At 38.9% G+C, this 21,052-nt stretch overlaps 1 protein-coding gene across 2 annotated transcripts; it reads right to left on the bottom strand.

The window, feature by feature from the left end:
• Window positions 1-135: 135 nt before the first annotated feature.
• Ppp1r2 (protein phosphatase 1, regulatory (inhibitor) subunit 2) lies at window positions 136-20,793 on the bottom strand. 2 transcript variants are annotated; one of them, XM_013513575.1, is made up of 6 exons: window positions 20,383-20,793; window positions 13,344-13,451; window positions 10,382-10,459; window positions 9,548-9,645; window positions 2,655-2,822; window positions 136-934 (listed from the first exon to the last, which is right to left on the bottom strand). In XM_013513575.1, the coding sequence occupies exons 1-6, from the start codon at window positions 20,502-20,504 to the stop codon at window positions 897-899; spliced, it is 612 nt and encodes a 203-aa protein (XP_013369029.1). In that variant the 5' UTR covers window positions 20,505-20,793; the 3' UTR covers window positions 136-896. The 2 variants fall into 2 exon arrangements, with proteins under 2 accessions (XP_013369029.1, XP_005415438.2); XM_005415381.2 differs by having other exon boundaries at window positions 9,551-9,645; window positions 20,383-20,791.
• Window positions 20,794-21,052: the final 259 nt, after the last annotated feature.

Here is a 21,052-nt window from a genome sequence, read left to right as displayed (position 1 = left end):
CATTGATAAGCAGTGAGAGTTTCATTATTGCAGCAAATGACAAGAGTATGTGAGAGAAAGGAGAGTGCCTAACATTGTCACAATCTTTGTGATCCTCGTATGCGTACGAAGGAGTGGGCAATAAAGACAGCTATGTAAGGGGAAGCAGACATAGCTGCACTAGAACTGTATTTATTGAAGAAACTGATTTGAAGTCTGCCCAGTGCACCAAAACAAGCAGAGCAGACATTAGTGCAAGTTTAATATGACATCTAAAAAACAAAACAAAAACAAAAACAATCTGGTTTTGATGAGAAAAATGTCAATCCTTTCCTTGTAAGCACAAAAAAACCCCTCAACAGGTATTCTGAAGGTTGTAACTAGAAAATATAACAGTAACTCTTGTAATCCTTCTCAAACAGACAAATCACACTAAAGACAACTGTTAAAAATACCTTTCAGCCTGAGTATTTATCAACCTGTAAGTCCTGTAGTTCCAACTGGCTTTTGGTAAAAAGCAAAAAGCCCAACTAACTCTTTATAAGAGGTACCACATCTACAAGTGATGAAAATAAGTTAGTTTCCCTCCCCCCGAAAGACGTTAACTTCTAACGCATAAAAAGCTATATAATATCTTATACAAATCAACCAGTGTTCTTACAAAAGTAAAGCAGTTTTGGACTGATGAGATTATACTGTATCTGTGGTGACGTATGAGGCACAAGAATATATGCATTCATTAGGCATTTTCGTCTAATCAGTCTCTAAGGTCATCATTTAATTCTTGGCAATATATAATAAACTGGGATGTATTTTGATTCATAAATCATGAATTGTGGAGAAGAAGAAGCAGTGTATTATAGTAACAGGACTTGTATTTGACAACTGCAGTGCTGAACAAAGCTCTTCTATGAACTTTATGATTTGTTTTGCCGTTGATCACCTGTAGTAGATCCTGCAAAGATAAGAACAAAGTCAACATAATTTGCCTATGTCAACCTTGGAACTAACTACCTTATCGGTATGGACTGCAGACAAATATGAAAGCTTTAAAACGAAAGTTTGTTTTACATACACTGAGTTAGATTAATATGAACTAATATACCCCTAAATGCTCTAAAAAAGCAAAATAAGTATGTGATGATAGGACAAATATGCGTCTGATCAAACATTTCTACAAGAAAACCGCAGGTAGAAAGTTAAGCGTTTATTACAACTCAAACACTTAAATTATAAAAAGATTTACACTTTTAAATCTGGAAACTATAAGATATCACACATCAGAATCTAAACATGTTACTCTTCATGAAAACAGCAATAAAACAGGTGGGAATGGGGGCAAAGCACAAGAGAAAAAAGAAAGGAGACTGCCAATATTCGAAAAGTAATGAATTCTGTAGGACCTGAATATTTTAAAGGTTAGTAAATCTGTGCAGTTCAAGCTGGCCTTGAGCTCATTTTGCAGCCCAGGCTGGTGTCAAGCTCACAACAATCCTCCTGCCTCAGTCTCACAAGTGCTGGGATTACAGGTGTGAGCCACAAGAACTTACTTCTTTAAGCCTTATTATACAGTACATTCTATTCTTGTGGAGTTTATGATAAGGAGGATTATACATAAAGATATATCCTTAAAGTAAACATACACACAAAAGAGTACTTTTCACAAAGAGGACTTTTATCTCCACTGAAGAAAAATCAGGCATTGAGCTAATATAAATTTTAGTAATCAGTATGCTTACACAGAAAAAAATATTTAGTAAATGTGTGAAATTTTAAGGTCTTATAGGCAGAGATGGACAAAAGCTAGTTTTCTTCCTCTTTTTTTGCTGCCAGCACTAGGCACTGAACCCAGGGATGGCAAGCTACAGCCCCATCCCTTTTTAAAATTTTATTTTGAAACAGGGTCACAGTAATGTTGTGAAGGCTTGCCTCACAGTTACGACTTTTGTGCCTAAGCCTCCTAACTAGCTGCATGGCCAGAGTTATATTTTAAAAGTAATCACTTAAAAGAAACAGAAAGAGAAATCCCTTTATTCTCTGACACAGTAGTACTGGGTGCAAATTTCCAGCAGCAAATGAAGTGCATTCCTAATGCCTAAGCGTTGATATTGAACGTTTAAGTAGAAGCTGATGAAAAGTTAAAAAAAAAGCAATGTTCAAGTCAATATATTAAAAGAAACCATGAAGGGCTGAGGATTTAGCTCAGTGGTAGTGTTTGCCTAGTATATGTGAGCCCCTGGGTTCAATGCCCTGAAAAAACAAAGTCAAATAATTTGTCAATCAAGTCCAAAGAATCACACTGGAAAGATGGCAACATGCTTTTAGAATCTAAAGAGGTGTTAAAAAACAAATCTTCCATATTAAAAACAGGTTTCTTTAATTTAGATTATGACAAAATATGACCTGAAAGCCAAAACAAAACACAGCTTAATATGAAAACACGTATCCTTGCCTAAACCCAAGTAAACCGTAAGAAAAAAACAGCTACGTAACATATGCTCTTAAGTCAACTATGGGCATAATAAACTTTAATTATCACAGATTGAAATTTTGCAAACACTGGTGTAATAATAAAGTGAATCAGCAAAATGACCTCAGGTTTTTTCAAGCTTAAAGCAAAGTAAATTATCATAGACTCAGAGAACCATCTCAGTAATATTTTAAAAACATCTAACCTGGCTTTGATTCTTCAACATTCATGCTTTCACCATCTGCAGTTGCTGACATTTCTTCGTCTTCCTCATCATCATGTAAGTCTTTTGAAATTAATTGTCTAGCTAACTTAATATTCAGTCCTTCATTGTAGTGAAGCTTCCTTTTCATTTCAAATTGTCGCTTTTTTTCTGCAAGATACAAAAGACAGCTTAGAAATTTCTGGCTCAAGGACTGGCCGTGCCTGTTCCAGTGGAAGTTCCTTTTTTGGAGTACAGGGACTCCAACTCAGGGCCTCGCACTTGTAATCTAGTGAAGTTTTATCAGGAGACAGCAGTGCTCAGCTCCTTGGCATGTTTAAGGCTGCTGTTGTGTTTAGTGGCAGAGCTGAGTAGTGTCCAATAGAGACTAGACAGCCATCAAAATCCGAAATATTTACCATTTGTGCACTTTATAGAAAAATATGCCAATGGAAAAGTTAAACAGTTTGCAAGGGAGATAACATAGCCCTCAAAATCTAAAATATTAGGGCTGGGGATTTAGCTCAGCGGCAAAAGCGCCTGCCTGGCAAGCGCAAGGTCGTGAGTTCGGTTCCCGGTACCGGAGAAAAACCAAAAAAAAAAAAAAAAAAAAAAATCTAAAATATTTACTAGGTACACTTTACAGGTTGTTTGAACACATGCAGGGGGGAGGGGCGCATGCCTCTAATCCCAGCACTTGGAAGGCTGAGGCAGGAGGATCATTGCAAATTTGAGGCTAGCCTGGACTACAAACTGAGTTCAAGGCCAACCTGAACTGCATAATGAGACCCTGTCTCAAAAAGACAAAAACAAATACATAAAGATATGGGAAAATTCTCCAGCAAGAGTTGAATTGGGGAGAAAAGTAAGCTACAATACTACATGTAAGTGAATAAATGAATGAACCAAGCAAGACTCAATAATTAGTGATGATTAACTCTGGGTTGAAACTTGCTATTGCTTTAGTTTTTACCACAGACATACAATGCTAGGGAGCAATTTAACACAACCGATCGCATTTTACTAATGGCATTTTAAAGTGTTTCTAAAGAAATAATTCTAAAACTTTTCAGACCTGTAAATTTTTAAGGAGAAGTCACTATAAAATTGCCCAACAACTAGTCTATTGTGTCAATGCAGAACATTAAAATTCCATCACTGTTCTTTATTGAAAAACTTCATTAAACTATTTTACTCTCCAAGAGTCATGGAGACATCACTGAGAATAAAGCAATTCAAAGTACTTTGTTAATGTCACCTAATTTCCTGAGTGTTTATCCTTTATACTTATATTTTTTAAAAACGTTCATGTCTACTTGTCAGGCACTCTTCAGCCTCTATTTGCAATGGAAAAGGGGAATTTTTAAGACTGATGTCCATGTCATCACCCTACAATTTGTTTCAAGTTACCAAGATCTTGCCAGGTATCTTTCCTCTTCTCTACTTACATTTTTGTGATTTGTTTTGTTTTTTAAAGTGCCATATCACACAGAGAAATAAAAAGAGTTCAATAAAAAGACCCAATCTTCATGACTAAATATTTAGTGACATCTTTCACTTATACAGATATTGTAGAATCAAAACTAAGACATACTAAAAATAATTGTTTTATTCATTGTCATTGCCATAGTTAATTTTTTTTTTTTTTTTTTGGTTTTTCTCCAGTACCAGGAACCGAACTCACGACCTTGCGCTTGCCAGGCAGGCGCTTTGCCGCTGAGCTAAATCCCCAGCCCCGCCATAGTTAATTTAATTAAAAAGTACCCATTTTTTTTCTCATCACAGAATAGTCATTCTCAATTTCCTTACTCAGAAGTGTGGTCTGGGGAACAGTACAGTAGTAGAGCACTTGCCTGCACACATGAAGCCCTGGTTTGAGTCTGCACACCACACAGCACACCACACCACACCAAAACAAAAGCAGAAATTACAACTAACATCATTGTAATTGTAGGGTTTTTCCTAAAAACGCATCCTGTATTAGTACAGACTATTTTTTCACTGATTTTGTTGTGAGACTGATCATAACCCCAGTTTGCGAAGGGTAGTCTCAGACTATACCCACTGTAATGTAGAAATAGAAAACCGTAGGAGTGATACTTTCATTTTCAAAATAACTCAATTCAAACAATAAAGTAAATATTTTGCTGTGTACATAAGATTTGTTTGAATAGCGACAAGGTACTGAGTTATGATTTAATTCCCTATTGTCAAAGATTTGATTTCCCCCAGCTTTTCAATGTTTTATACACACACACACACACACACACACAGAGCTTTGAACATTTGTTCTGTATTTTCTCAATATAAGCCAATATTTTTCAAGCTGAGTATTACGACTCTTTGGTTAAGTCAACACTAACATTTTAAAAGAAGAGCGAGCTGGGTGTGGTAGCACATGAGTAATGGTAATCCCAGCACTTGGGGGGCTGAGGCAGGAGGACTGCTGTGAGTTCGAGGCCAGCCTGGACTACACAGTAAATTCAAGGCCAGCCTGAACTGCATAGTGAAATCCAATCTTAAAAAACAAACAAAAAAAAAAAAAAAAAAAGGAAATAAAGTAGAATACATTGGAATGTATCACATATAGTAAAGATAAGTACTGATATGTGACTTTGTTTTGTAGTTTTATTAGTATATGTATAATAGGTGAGAACTAGTGAAATACACTTTCTTTTATGGAGGTACTATAGATTGAAGCCAGGGAGCACTGAGCTACACTTCCAGCATCTTTAACAGGGTCTCACAAAATTGTGCAGGCCAGACTCCAACTTGTGATTCTTCTGCCTTGGCCTCCTTAATAGGTGGAATTATAGGCATGTAGCACACAGTCATCTAAAAATCACTTCCAAATGGTTAAACCATTTTTCACAGGATATGAATAATCCATTTTTCCATACTCATACTTTCCATACTTCATAATTCAATCCATTTTTTCATACTCATACTACATACTTTCCATACTCATACTTCAATATATTTGTATATATGGTACTAGGGGTCAAAACCAGGGCCTTGTACATATTAGGCCAATGCTCTACCACTGAAGTATACCCATAATTCAGGTGCATTTTTTTTTAATCTTTGTTGATCTGAAATGAAAGAAAGATATCACAAGGCTGTTTTATTTGCAGGTACTTATCCCCAGGAGTTAGTACTACAGTACTTATCTTTTGTGAGTTATATTTTCATAGTCTAAAAAAGTTACTCCTGCTGGGTGTGATGCCTGTAATCCCAGCACTCTGGAAGGCTGAGGCAGGAGGATCAGAAGATCAAGCACAGCTTGGGCAACTCAGACTCTGCCTCAAAATTTAAAACAAACAAACAAACAAACTGTATCAGGCACATAGCTCAGTGCAAAGGCCCTGAGTTCAATTCCAAGTGCTGCCTCCCCTAATTATATACAGTGATCCCTCACCTATTATGGGAGTTACATTCCAGAGTTCCCCGCGATAAGTGAAAATCCACAAAGTAGCGGTGTTACATTTATTTTATTATTTATATATGTTTTAAGGCTTTATAAACCCTTTCCGCACTCCTATAAACCCTTCCTACTCTATTAACCTTTCCCACACTCTTATAAATACTTCATATGCTCTTAAACACTTTCTACACTCTTAAAACTACGTAATTCTAACAACATGTAGAATTCTATATGGGTACTCCATGTGAAGTGGACAAGGAGAGATGCTGAACGTATGGGCATAGTGTGGGAGAACAAACAGACCAATGCTATGGTCACTGAGCCAATCAGCACCCAGGATACAGAACAAAGTGTGGTGGTTGGTTTCCTTTGCCGTGTACAATCTCATGTTGGCAAATGTGTACAAGCAGTGGTGGTGTACTGCATTTCCATTGTGTACAGTATTTGATTTCAATTTCATATTGTGTTAATATGTTTGAATTAACATTTTATACTTTTTAAATTCTTTAGACAAAAATAAGTAAAATCATACACATTAAATACATATATACTGCAAAATCCTATGATATAGCAAAAATTCCATGATACAGAATTAGCTTTTTTTTTAAAAAAACCCACGATACAGTGAAGCTGCAATAAGTGAACTGCGATATAGGGAGGGATGCCTGTACATACATATTCCCAAATTTAAAGATATTGAATTTTGCTTATTATAACTATATTCTAATTTTGAAACACTCAAATTTATTATATTTTTTAAATGTGCAAAGTATTCATTTCATAGAAAGCTGCTAATATAAGTGGTCTCAATTTTTCCTGAGACTCTTGTACGCCAGAGCAACATAATGCAAGAATAAAAGGATGTTTAGGTTTTAGGCCTATCTCAAAAATAGCCAATTATCCATATTAACTCCACAAGTGAAAAACCCTTTTTATAGCTATTTTTACTTTTTGTGGGCAATATCTTGTAGCATAGCATACCTAGAATCCAAACTTTGAGTTTGGTGGGCCCCATAGGCAATCATATGCTATAAATTACAAGACAATTTTTTCTTTTTTTTTTTTTTTTTCGTTTTTCTCCGGTACTGGGAACCGAACTCACGACCTTGCGCTTGCAAGGCAGGCGCTTTTGCCGCTGAGCTAAATCCCCAGCCCCGACAATTTTTTCTTATATGAGTTAATTGTTTAAAAATTTTTATTAATAGATGTTTGCACAGGACAACTTTTTTCTAAGAACCTCTACTGTCAATAAACAATGTTTTTCCAGACACATGATTAAAGTGAAAAACACCTAAAAAATTTAGTAACTACTGGTGGGAACTGAATTACTCAAATTGTAATTAGTCGCATGGCTCCGCCTGCAGGCTGACTTACGGAATTACAAGTTCAGAAATTGAGCAACACTATACAGTAGTTAAATTCCCTACTTGCAATAGATCATGTTTTTGGAGCTTAGTAAGGAAAACAAACTCTAGAAATAATTTCTATTTGAAACTATTTTCAAGGGCCTCTTGTGCATATTTTGTGAGGAATTCACTGAGGGTAGAAGAGAGATCATACAACTTGAGAATATGTTATTTGTACAATTTTTCTTGTACAAGTATTACGCTCAGACCAAAGTTCTGTTAAATAGGCTATATTCTAAGGACAGAAAAGAATAGCTAGTTACACCTTACTGGCAACACACGACAAGGATCTTAATAGCTAACTGGCATATATCTGGAGTCTTAGTTGTAAAGTTTCTGAATTTTACAGTACAGGTAGTCCCCACATTGCAAAGCTTCAAATATTACTATTTATATTATATATGTTATATATACATTTGTATTATATATATAATGTGAATTATTCTCAAAGACTTGAGTTTTCATCTTTTGTCCCAGATGCTAGGGATCAAATATAGGGGCTGGTGCATGTCAGGCAGGCTTTTCCTTTTAAAATAGAATGGGAAATAAACTATATATAGTCATCCCTTGGTATCTGAGGAGTACTGGGTTCCAGGACACGCTCCTATCCCTGGTGGACATCAAAATCTACATATGCTAACATTGTTTATATAACATGCATAGTATTTGCACACAATATTTGCACATACTTTAAATCAGCTCTACTTATATCTAATACAATGCAAACGTTACATAAATAGTTGTTAGACCATATTGTTTAGGGAGTAATGACAAGAAAAGGTCTGTAAATGCTTAGTACAGATGCATTTTTTCCAAAAATGTTCAATCCACGGTTGGTTCAATCTGCAGATGTGAAACCTACAGATATGAAGGGCCAAATGTATGTAATTTTCAATTAATTAATTATTTTGCTTCACAGTCTGCGCTGGCTTTGAACTCATGATCCTCCTGCCTTGGCCTCTGATGTGCTGGGATTACAGCCATTTGCTGCCCCCCAGCTTAAATTCTTTTTTTGTTTCTGTTTTTGTTTTTCTTTTTTGTTTTTTGGTTTTTTTTTTGGTTTTTCTCCGGTACCAGGAACCAAACTCACGACCTTGCGCTTGCCAGGCAGGCGCTTTTGCCGCTGAGCTAAATCCCCAGCCCCTCTGTTTTTGTTTTTCTTCCGGTACCAGGAATTGAACTCATGACCTTGCACTTGCCAGGCAGGCGCTGCGCCTCTGAGCTAAATCCCCAGCCCCTAAATTCTTATAATTATACAAAACCAACGAGGCAAAAACACATCCCTTCTCTTCTTAGCTCTACAGATGACCACTGCCACTTGTAAGGTCAGAAACCATGTAGGTAGCAATGCCTTAACTATGGATGTACTATGCAGGCCTCTTTTATCCCTGCTATGGAAAGGTCAGCTTCTACCTCCTTTTCTATGATACTACTGCTCTTGTTTCCTACAGCCTATAAAGATCTTCACTCTACATTTGACTATCTTAGTTCATTTGCTAAACTGTACCACTATCTTATAACAGAAAAAGCACTAGTAAGAAACTTAGCTCTTACAGACATCCACTTTAAGACTACCCAAACTCAACTCTTAAACAAATTAAATAAGTAGTTAAGTATCTGTATCATGGCAGGTATTAAAATGTAATAAGGGGGTTGGGGATATAGCTCAGCGGCATAAGCACCTGCCTGGTAAGCGCAAGGCCCAGAGTTTGATTCCCGGTACTGGGGAAAAAAAAAAAAAGTAGTAAGAAAGGTGTATTTACAATTATTTGAAAGATGGCAGTGTTTCCCCCAAATTCTTAAAACCAGGGGAAATTATCATACAATAGGCACCCAAGCAGAATTTGTATCATAAAAATACCACTTTCAGGGCCAGGGATGTAGCTCCATGGCACAGCACCTGCCTGGCAAACACAAGGCCCACAAACAAATAAATAAACAAACTCTGCTTTTTGCTTTCCTACCCTTTACTTCCTAAAAATGAAAGCCATTTCCAGCCTACAAAATAATGGATTTATTTTAGCAAAAATTACGAGCATCATGCTGAGAGCAGAGAGGAAGTAAACTACCTCGCTCTTCCGGTGAGAGATCATTATCCTCTTCTCCACTGCTTTCTTGTTCCCGAAGCCGATACTTTGGCTCTGAGCCCTCAGCAGCAGCTAATCTGTACAACAGTAATTCACAGAGAAATCAACACTGTGATATTTATATTATTTAAGTGTCTCAGTCAAATTTTGGGCATCATGATACATCTAAAGATCATTAAGGAGCTGGGTGTGGTGGCTCACACCTGTAATCCCAGCACTTGGGAGGATTGCTATGAGTTTGAGGTCAGCCTGGGCTACAAAGTGAGTTCAAGGCCAGCCTGAAGTGCATAGCGAAACCTTTTCTCAAAAAGACAAAAACAGATCATTAAGGAAAATAAAAAGTAAAAGGGTAGGAATGGGTGTCAAAACCAATACACACACAAAAAAAACCACGGTGCCACTGGTATTAGAAATCTGCAACAGCAAAAGTTTGTTTCATGAATTAACCTATTTTTTGCCTTCCTCATTTCTGTCTTTAAAACACAGGTGGCAGGATACTAAACAAAACAAAATCGTGGGAACAAAATACACCTCAGTATCCCTGGACCAGGCATTCTAATCTTCCTGCCACCTATGGAAGTCCCAGAAATGATATGAAAAACCTAGACAGGAGCTGGGGATGTCAGTGGTAAAGCACAGGCTTAGCATTTGAATGCTTTGAGTTTAATGCTCAGCATCCACAAGCAAACAGAAACAACAACCAGGTAAATTTAGCCTTTTTATATTATATGTATATAAATAAAAAGTAAAGCAGTATAAAACGTCTAACTGTACAAGTATAACCTATACAAATGAAAATGCTTTAGTACTTACTTCTTAGCTAAGACATCTGGAGTTAGGGCTTCTGTCGGTTCTGAATCACTAACTGCATCTTCATCATCACCTATCATACTAGGATGATAAACACATTGCAATTAATACATGAAATAGAATTTTCCACTAGGAAAACTCAATAGAAAAACATAATTCCATTACCCAATTAAAATATCAAAACATTAACAGCTCTGTCTTTATCTCTGAGGTTATTTTAGATAGTTTCTATTCAATGCAGACATTTAAAAGCACAGCTCAGAGACAGAATGCTTGCCTAGCATGCACAAGGCCCTGCCCGGTTCAATCCCCAGCACTAAAAAAACAAAAATAAAGTAAAAGTATAGAACCAATTAAGACTCCAAACGATTATTAAAAATGCAACCATAAAGAGACACCGAAAACTCCAATCATCTAAAAAAAATACTATGAAGTTGCAATTATTTCATCCAGTGAGGGAAAACAATGCTAAATAAACCACCCTTTGGTTTTAGAATATGTGTATATCTCTGTTAAGATAGCAACAAATTATCTCTATAGACATAAGATGAGGTAAGAGAAAATTAGACCCTAAAGACCTACTTCATGAAGTTTAAAAGCTTTTGGCTTTTCTACTATACCATCTAATGAAAATTCTTCTCAAATATTACTGCAAAAATGGGTGTCCTTAATTTTCAAGATAGATACATTAAACAGAACTGAAATGTGTATAAAGAACTGCTGGCTCACATTCCCAGGTCAACTGAGGAGACAAGCTAAGTAAGTACAATAGTTAAGGTGATGTTTCTTTTTTCAAGGGAAGGTGAAATAAACTCATCTACATTACAGGATTGAATTAATACTCGTAAATAGTGTAACACGAACTTCCTATGAAAAGCACCCTCTTTTTAACAAAACACTTAAAAAACTCACAAAAAGAATGGTAAAACTGTACTCAGTTGATAAAAGCTGAGAACACATATCTGTGCATACACAGGCCTCATATACACACCAAATGCCCTTTTCAGCAATTCTCAGGAGGACGTAAGGTGAAACAAAACAAAAAAGGAGTACTGAGTATCTACTATTTAGATTTACTGCATTTTAAATAAAAAAATGCCTACAAATTTTTTAAGACAATCATGTCTGGTCTTCATTACTTTAAATCAGCTCTCCCAAACTCACAGGTAAGGGAGGGATGGCTACCATGTTTGAGCAAGGAGAAAGGCCTGACTAGTTTTTGATTCAATCAAGAGTTCTGAGATGTATTTTAAAGTATGTACCTGTAAACAGGAGAAAAATACGGATATGTTTCTTCATAGATGCTTCTTTCTTCAAATTTCGTTAGTATTGAGTTTCATAATCTGCACCCTATTTCTTTAGTTATTTCTAACACTGGCACAATTTTTAACATCTTCATGCTCATTTTTGCTGTTTCATTAGTATCAAGTTATTTAAAAATATCTTCCAAAGTTTTAATCCACTGATTTAAAATATAGCATTTCTTAACTCTTATTACAATGGTAACTTATGGATTTAGGTTGTCTTACTTCAATGACAAACTATTTCAGCTTGGATATTTTTATTTTTCAATAAAAGTTAAGGCATAATCTTAACTAGGTTACAGTCGTACCTTGGTTCATGAACTTAATTTGTTCCATAATTTTGGAAAACATGGCCATATTTGTGTTTGTGTGGGAAAGATGGTTGCGGTCATGTTTGTCACCTGAGGTAGAGTTTGCAAACAAAAACAAAATTTTGCCAAACGCTTTTGTTTGAAAACCAAAATATTCACAGACAAAAGCGTTTGTGAACACAGGTGCCACTGTATTTGGAATCTCTATATTCTTTTTTCTTGTTGTTTTTGAGACAGGGTCTCACTATGTAGTGGAGACTGGCCTTGAACTCACAGCAATCCTCCTGCCTCAGCTTCTCCAGTGCTAGGATTACAGGTGTGCACCACCATGCCCAGCTCCATATTCTTTTTTTTTTTTTTTTTGGTTTGCAGAAGGGTCTCATTATGTAGCCCAGGCTCAAACTCGCAGTGATCCTCCTGCCGCAGTCTCCCAAGTGCTGGGATTACAGGTGTGCATCACCACATCTGGCCTCTATATTTTTCACTTTTTTTTTTTTGGTACTGGGAATCTAACTCAGGATCTCGCATTTGCCGGGCAGGTGCTGTGCCACTGAGCTATAATCCCGGCCCAAAAGATTTTTTGGGTTTTTGTGGGGGTTTTTGGTACTGGGAATAGAACTCATGACCTCACACTTGCCAGGCAGGTGTTGTGCTGCCGAGCTACATCCCCGGCCCTGTATTCTTCTAATGTTTATTGGTACATGATTTTTGTCTTCCTATCAGGTACTATTACCTAGTATCCTTTCACAAGTCATTTAAAAAATATTTGACTCAAAATTGCCAAAAATTACAATGTACCTATATAAGCTCAAAAATGACAAGAAATAGTACAAATGACCACCATTACCACCCATGCAGTTATGCTTTTCTGCAAAGAAAGCCCCTGAGTTCTACTTGGGAAGCAAGCAAACCCACATCCCCTCTTCCCTTCAAGGAAGGCAAAACTCACTAACCTGTGTGTGTTATTAGCAGCTGGCAACCATTCCAGTGCAACAAATAAATGTTTACTAGCATAATTATAATACACAAAATAGTTCCTGTAATTTTAAAATCATATATTACTCATTAATAAAAAGTTATGCAGTTGGGGCCAGGAATGGTGGCACGCGTCTGTAATCCCAGCAGCCAAAAGGCTGAGGCAGAAGGACTATGAGTTTGAGGCTGGCCTGGCCAACATACTTGAGACCTTGAATCCAAATGGGGGAGGAGAAGCAAGCAGGTTATTACTTAGTGCTCCAGTAACAAAAAAATGTAAAATCAAATCCATTCAAAGTAGCTGTAATCCAGACGCTCACTGTCAATGCAAAAGGGAAACAAGCTGCAAAAGGAAAAATGTCTATGTAACATTACCTATGGTAAGGAGTGCTTGGTTCTTCTATTTTCATTAAACCATAGTCTTTGTCAGCTGGATGATAGGTTGCCAGGATGTTCATTTCATCCCACTTCTGGGACTTTTTGCTAAAGTTAAAAAGAACAGAACACTTAGTATCAATCTATTTAACATAAAGTATTCAGAATCTAGATCATGGTATATTTTTCATCTCTCACTTACAGAAACTTAATAGCAACTAAAATCGAAATCTGTATCATTGCCCAAACTCAGTAGGTAAGCGTTTTTGATTTACCATATACCAGTAACTGTTTGATAAAAAATTTAACAGGAATATTTTCCTTGGGTTAATTTCATTTTTTTCTTTTCCTTGAGATAGGATCTCATTATGTAGTACAGGCTGGCCTTAACTTGCTTATGTAGCCCAAGCTGGCCTGGAACTCACAGCTATCCTCCTGCCTCAGCCTCCCAAGTGCTGGGATTACAGGCATGTGCCACCACACCTGGCCGTTGGCATAATTTCTTCAGGGCTATCTGTAAGAATCACAACATAAAGGATGGAACCTTAAAAATAAGCCTCAGAAACTACTAAATTTAGATACTATTAAGGTTGCAATAAAACAACTTTTAAAAATTGAGTTTTCATTATTAAAAAACGGTATATTCAGATTTACTTAAGGAATAGAGAAATGCCCAGGAATACTTGTTAACAGTCATTCAATAAACTATGCAACTACTAAGGTGCTCAATAATTAAATGCCTTATTTATAACTTTTATCTATTCATTAAGAAGGGCCTCAAAGACCTCTCTACCAGCCAACAGTATTTTTTTACACATACACTTACAGTTTGTGACTTTATATACTTGAAAATTAAACCTCTTTAAATATAAAACTGAAACACTGTTTCAAATCAATCTTTCCGCATCTGGTCCAAACCATACTTTGAATTTCCCAAGTCCTGAAATACCCTTGAAGAATCACATACCTAAATTTTAATCATTTTCCTTTCTCCATGGTTTCAAGTTTGGTGAGTCACCTTAAAAAATATACACCTACTCCCAGCAAGTGCTCCCAGCAGGTGAGTCTGACTGTATATTTTCTTGCTTTCTGCCCTAAAGGACTCAAGAGTATCTCCATTCCAGACTAAGAACATATTTATTTTTTATTGTGGTAAAATATACAACATAAAAATTGCCATTCCAGCCACTTTAATGCTGCATCCTTGTGGCATTAAGTGCATCACACTTACGCAATCATCACCCTCCATCCATTTTGGGAACTTATCATCCTCCCAGCTTATCCCTATACTCCCTATCTCCCCCACAGACCACTATTCTACTTTCTGCCTTTATGAATCTATTCTAGGAACTTCACACAAGTGAAATCACGTAATATTTGTCCTTTTGTAGATGGCTTATTTCACTTGGCACACTGTCTTAAAGCTTTGTTCATGTTATAGCATGTGCCAAAATGTTTTTCTTTTTTGAGATAGGGTCTCTTTATGTAGTTCAGGCTAGCCTTAAACTCATTTTGCAGCACAGACTGGCCTCCAACTTGCAGTGATCCTCCTGTCACAGCATCCAGAGCACTGGGACTCAAGGTATAGGTGTGCGCCATCACTCCTGGCTGCTTTTTGTATTCCTGGTGGTGGCCATTCTGACTGACCTGAGATGGGATCTCAATGTAGTTCTGATTTGCATTTCCCATCAGGTCATTACTTTTAAGTACAGAAAGAGCATTTCAAATGCTTTTGTATTCATTTAGCATGGAACTCATGGATGTCTATCAGATTCACCTGAACTTTTAATGAACCAAATTAAAATATCACTAATACCGCCCAAAGGTCACTTGCTGGAACTAGACTGGGTAAGCAGAAGGCGCTTTAACAATACTGACATCTTCAGAGGCCCAGGTCCCTCTCTAGGTAGGTGGGTCTTGTGGCAGAAAACACAAGCCATCTGATGAGGAGCCAGGCCTTAAGTCTCAGTTGCCCTTCCCTAGTCCTGTGACTGCAAATGAGCCCAGGAAACACCCTGGCTTCGGCTGTATTTACTGTGCACAGGCATTACAATAAAAGGGGGTTAATAACAGTCCTTACCATTTAGAGCTTGTGAGAATCAGCAGAAATGATGGTAAGAAACCAAGTTAGAAAAGGACTCTATGGAGCTTTTATGATTTTAAAACGTACAGTCTTGGGTTAAGAATCAAACAAGATCTCCCTTAGCACAGCAGAGAACAGGTTCAGACCTGGTACACTGGCAAGGAGTTTCAGCTGCTTTTGTACAGAACTCCTTCTTAGTCTCTGCTCTGTGAGCCACCCGATGAAGAGATACACTTGTAAAGAGTAGGAGAAATCAGCCTCAGCTAGCACCCATCCTTGCTTCAGGGAAAATGGAAATTAAACCTGAGTTACTCAGCATACATTCACAGGAAAAGGATTGAATTAAAAAGAGAAAATAGAGGGGAACACAACTCTGACACAGATAAGACAGTCCCCTAACAAAATAAAGTCAGAGAAGACAGAAGAGGGCTTCAGTTTGAGAAACTGAGGGCAGCACAGGTCCGAAGAGCAGCAGCAGTTTTATGGGGTGCTGTGCGGGTGGGGTCTAGCTGGTCAGGATCCCAGTCCTGGTTTTACAGCTCCAGAGGAATCCTGTGGCTTGGGGTTCCCAGGCGTGGAGCGGGTCTGCTGGGGCCTGTGAGGCTCTGCTGGGACCCTAGGGACCACAGGTTTAGGACAGGAGGATTTCTAGATGGAGCTGAAGGTTCCTGTGAATCCTGAAAATTACTTTAGTTACTTGTATGGTAGTGTCCTCAGTCTTGAAGTGGAATGAAGTAGGCTAGGTCAATTTAGGGCTGCTAAACCTTGTTTCACCAGCTTTGGGACTGACATTTCTCCTTAACTAAAATGCCTACATGCACAGCTGAGAAGGAATAGCAAGTTTTATAAAATAAAGGCCAAGCTTTGGTCCACTCTTAGTTACCTATTGAGCATGTATAGGCTCAAATGAAGAGTCACTCTCTTCTTTTTTCTTGAGGCACTAAAGGCTGTACCCAGGACCTTAGAACTGAGCTACATCCATAGCCCTTATTCTCAAACTGGATGTCACTAAATTGTCCAGGGTAGGCTGGAACTTATGATCCTCCTGCCTCAAGGATTACAGGCAAGTGCCACTACATCCAGCTAAAAGCCCGCTTTAAATCTCTGTCTACCTCAGAAAAAACACAAATCATGCTTTCAATGAGTAACAGTTCAGAGGCCCAGGAGTTTGTCCTCAGTTCCTACGGTGGTCTCTACGTCAAAATGATAAAGGCGCTTCCAATTGGTAGAACAGTGAAAAAAATAGATACAGATTTTAAAAGAAGTTCCTTTTGTGAAGGAAACAATCCAATTAAAAAACAAAGGGAACTCTAGGACACTAACTAAATGTTCCATCCTGGTGAAGATTTCCTACGAATGACACTGTAAAAGACTAGCATATCTGCACTTGCAGAAAGTTCAAAGGTAGACAAAATTAGAATGTAGAGATAGATGGGTAGTGGTTTCTATCCTAGGGAAGGTGCAGTCTGTAACTGAAAGGGAAGTGGACATTTCTGAAGTGATAGAAACGTTTTCTTTCTTGACCAGGATAGATACATGGGTGTTTTACAATAAATTCCTAAACTTTAAATTTACAGTTAATACACATTAATAATCTTTTTGTGTGCTTCCTAATCGAAAACAAGTTATTCCAGCTTGGCATGGTGGCACACGCCCATAATCCCAGCACTTCGAAGGCTAAGGCAGGAGGAGCACTGTGAGTTCAAGGCCTGGACTACATAAGCAAGTAAAGACAGCCTGAGCTACATAGGGAGAACCTGTCTACAAAAAAAAAAAAAAAAAAAATTCTAGACAAAGGCAGGCAAATCCACAGGATAGGAAACAGAATAGCTGCCTGCATGCGAGGATATAGGAGAAATGAGGATGGGGAACTTCCTTTTGAGCTAATGAAATGTTCACCATATATTAGGATCACCCTTGTATATATTTTTTATAGGAGTTCTTATGAATACATTCATAGATTTAAGAAAACATGAACAAAGTAAGGGAAGAAGTGAAAAATATAAAAGAGCCATTATGGCTGGAATTGTGTGGCCCTTGTCAACCTCAAAAAACAATCAGAAGCTGGGCGTGGTCCCCACAATTGGGAGGCTGAGGCAAGAGGATTGCTGAAAGTGTGAGGCCAGCCTGGGCTGCAAAGTGAGTTCAAGACCAGCTTGAACTGCATAGCAAGACCCTGCCTCAAAAAGACCAGAAAAAAAAGCCGGGCGTGGTGGCTCATGCCTGTAATCCCAATACTCCGCAGGCTGAGGCAGGAGGATTGCTATGAGCTCAAGGCCCATATGTAAAATATAATACGTAAAAACATACATATAAAGGCTACGAAGTGCGTTTAAGGCCAGTCTGAACTGCATAGTGAGACCCTGTCTCAAAAAAACCCCCAAGTTATTCCTAAATAATGTTAACAATTTTAAATTAAAAGTGACCATCATTGTTTAGGACAGAACAAGAATGAATATGGTCCTTTGGAGTTTAAAGTGCATCTCTACTGTGAGAAAAGGACATCAACTCTATAATCTGGTTTTGCAAGATAATGATAGAAGAAAAAGAACTACAGGACACAAGTAGAAATTACACTCTATTTTCTTTTTTCTTTCTGTCTTTCCTCTCTCCCTATTTTTCTTTTATTTCTTGGTCTCACTATATAGCCCAGACTGGTCTACCCTCTTGCCTCAGCCTCAAGCAAATGTCGCTTCTGGGTAGAAATTATGTTTTCTAAAAGCTAGGAATAAAATTTACAAGTACATGGTGACACATGTCTGTAATCTCAGCTCTCTGGAAGACTAAGCAGGACAATCATCAAGTTCAAATTCCACCTGGGCAACATATTGAGACCCTGTCTCAAAATTAAAAATTAAAAAAAGGGGTGGGAATGTAGTTCAGTGAGAAAGCACTGTGTTCAATCTCCAGTATCACAAAAACAAAAACCTATCACCCTAATATCTTAAGCCAAATAGTTTTTATTTGTATGTATTCTTCCTACTCTATAATACATGTAAAATACATAAGCTGTCAATATGTAAAAACATACATATAAGATAGATGTATAAATACACATATTAATAATCTATATGTATTATATCATACTCTGCTTGTGTTTTCTGGTTTTTGCCTTCTTAATGACTGATAATATTCAATAATACACTACTTACCTAATGTTAGGTATTTAGACGGATTCTAAGATTTTCCTACTTAATTTAAGGTATAAATGGACTATCTGCACATATGTAATTAGCAAGGATTCTAGGGTATAATCTGCTAGGGACAGGTGTTTCTGGGGTAAAATTTATGAAGGGCTTTACAGTTTATATTATGTTGCTATAGAGCCCCACCCCCACCCCCGTGTGTGTGGGGGGGGGGGCGGCGGGGAGAGAGACAGGTTTGTTTTGTTTTTTTATGTTGCCCAGACTGGTCTTGAGCTCTTGGACTCCAGGGGTCCTCCTGCTTTAGCCTCCTGAGTAGCTGGGGCTACAGATTAGGGATCATTATGCCCAGCTTTCTATATAACTGTTAAAAAATGTGTTTTTGGTGGTAAAGGGTATTGAACCCAGGACTTTTACACATGCTGGGCAAGTGCTCTATCACTGAGCTACATCCCCAGCCCTTTTAAAATCTGGATTAGGTTGAATTTCCATTAGGTTGCCCAGGTGCCTTGAACTTCTAATCCTCCTGCCTATGCCTTTTGAGTAGCTGGGGCTACAGGGGTGCACCACCATGCCTGCATTCTATATAGCTTTTCTCCTTCTTTCTTTCTTTTTTTTGTGTGTGTGTGACATCAAACTCTCCATGATCCTCCTGCCTTAGCTTCTTGAGTGCTGCAACTACAGGCGTGTGCCACCACACCTAGCTCTACACAGCTTTTTAAAAAGAATACTACCTATAATGTCGCCAATAATTATCAAAACACTAATATTCTAAGATTTCACGATCATCTTCATTTTAGTTTCAGGACTACAAATTTCACTAACTTTTCTTTTCTTTTTTTTTTTTTTTTTTTTTGGTTTTTCTCCGGTACCGGGAACCGAACTCACGACCTTGCACTTGCCAGGCAGGCGCTTTGCCGCTGAGCTAAACCCCCAGCCCCTCACTAACTTTCCTTAAGCCTTATTTCCAGAAAGAACAGTCCTCTAACCCAGTAGTGTACGTCTTTCATTAAGCACTACACCTCGGGTATCCTTCTCTGTACACAAACATCAATCTCACTGTTTTCAAAAGGCGGGTACATTGTGCCATTGTACAAATGTACCATACTATTTCAAATTGGGGCTTGGGATATATCTCAGCGGTACAGTGCCTGCCTGGCAAGCGCAAGGTCCTGAGTTCCATTTCCGACACCAAAAAAAAAAAATCACTCATTCTCACTAATGGACCTTGGGTTGCTTCCAATCATTTACTATCACACACACTGCCTCGAGTCAACATATGAAGCAGTTCCACTCTGAATAGTTCTGGGCTTTGGTCCGGCTCAACAGGACCCCAAACTAGAAAGCATTCAAGACTCTTGCTGCAGAGACAAAAACATGTAGCCATAAATAACTTTCCATTAAATGTAGATCAAGGAGTCGGAAAACGTTTATTTCTCTCAGTGCAGAGATGACGAACAGGGAAGTGAGTGCGGCACGATGCTTAATTGAAAATGGTTTCTTTTTGAGATCCATTAGCGTGATTCTAAATCTTAAGAGGTTTCCGAGGCGAGAAAGTAGTTTTCTCATACAACGACCTGAAGACATCTCCGAGGTGAGTACAAGAAAGGATAAAATCTTAACAGTCGAAGCTCTGAAACTTCAACGTGATGTCTCAATGAGCACAACTGAAGTTTTAAAGATCGCACTCGCTGAGACACGCATAAGCGCACGGACCTAGCTCGCCACTCCCACAGGGCACGGCTCTGCGCGCGGGCCGGGGTCGCCGGCACCGGAAACGGGGGGCATTTCCCCCGGCCCTTCCGGCTCTCACCTCAGCTCCTCGTCGACGCTCCGGCGGGGCTCTTCGGCCGAGGCCACCACCGAGGAAGTCGCAGCGGTCTTGTTCTTCAGGATCCCCTTGATGGGCCGGTGCGACGCCGTCGAGGCCGCCATTGCCGGGGGTTCCGGCTTTTGGCTCAGGGTCGCTGCTGACGAAGGGTCCAAAAAGAGAAATGTCGGGCGCTCACAGCGACCTGCCAGTGTAGCCGCAGAGCCAGCTCTGGGCTAAAGCGGCCTAACTAGCCGTAGTGGGAACAATTCCCCGCGTCACTGGCACGACACAATGGCCGTGACGCCACAGTGGACGCCGCGCGGCGACCAGCTCCGCGCCGCCGGCACTCGACCCGCGCCCCTGAGAGACGCCGGCCTAGCGCCTCAGCGCGAGAGCAACGCCGATGCCGAAGCCAAGCCGGCCCGCCCTCTCGCGATATCTAGGGTGGGGCGGGGCGAGAACAAAGCCAGCCCCTGGCTCCTCCCTGCCCCGCCCCGCCCCGCCCCGCCCCGCCCGGCTTGTCGCGCCCGGTTCCGCCGCTGGCTTCTGTTTTGCAGAGACTTGTGTTTCTCTGGATTGCTCCTCTCACAGGAGGCTGTATTGTTATTTCTGTTTTATAGCTCGAAAAACTGAGACCCAGAGGTAATCTCATCCCCGAGATGTTAGCTGA

Source organism: Chinchilla lanigera, unplaced genomic scaffold, assembly GCF_000276665.1.
Source record: "Chinchilla lanigera isolate Chin_1 unplaced genomic scaffold, ChiLan1.0 scaffold00019, whole genome shotgun sequence".
NCBI lineage: Eukaryota > Metazoa > Chordata > Mammalia > Rodentia > Chinchillidae > Chinchilla > Chinchilla lanigera.
Note: the sequence above shows the minus strand (reverse complement) of the source record. Positions and strands in the feature narration are given on the sequence as shown.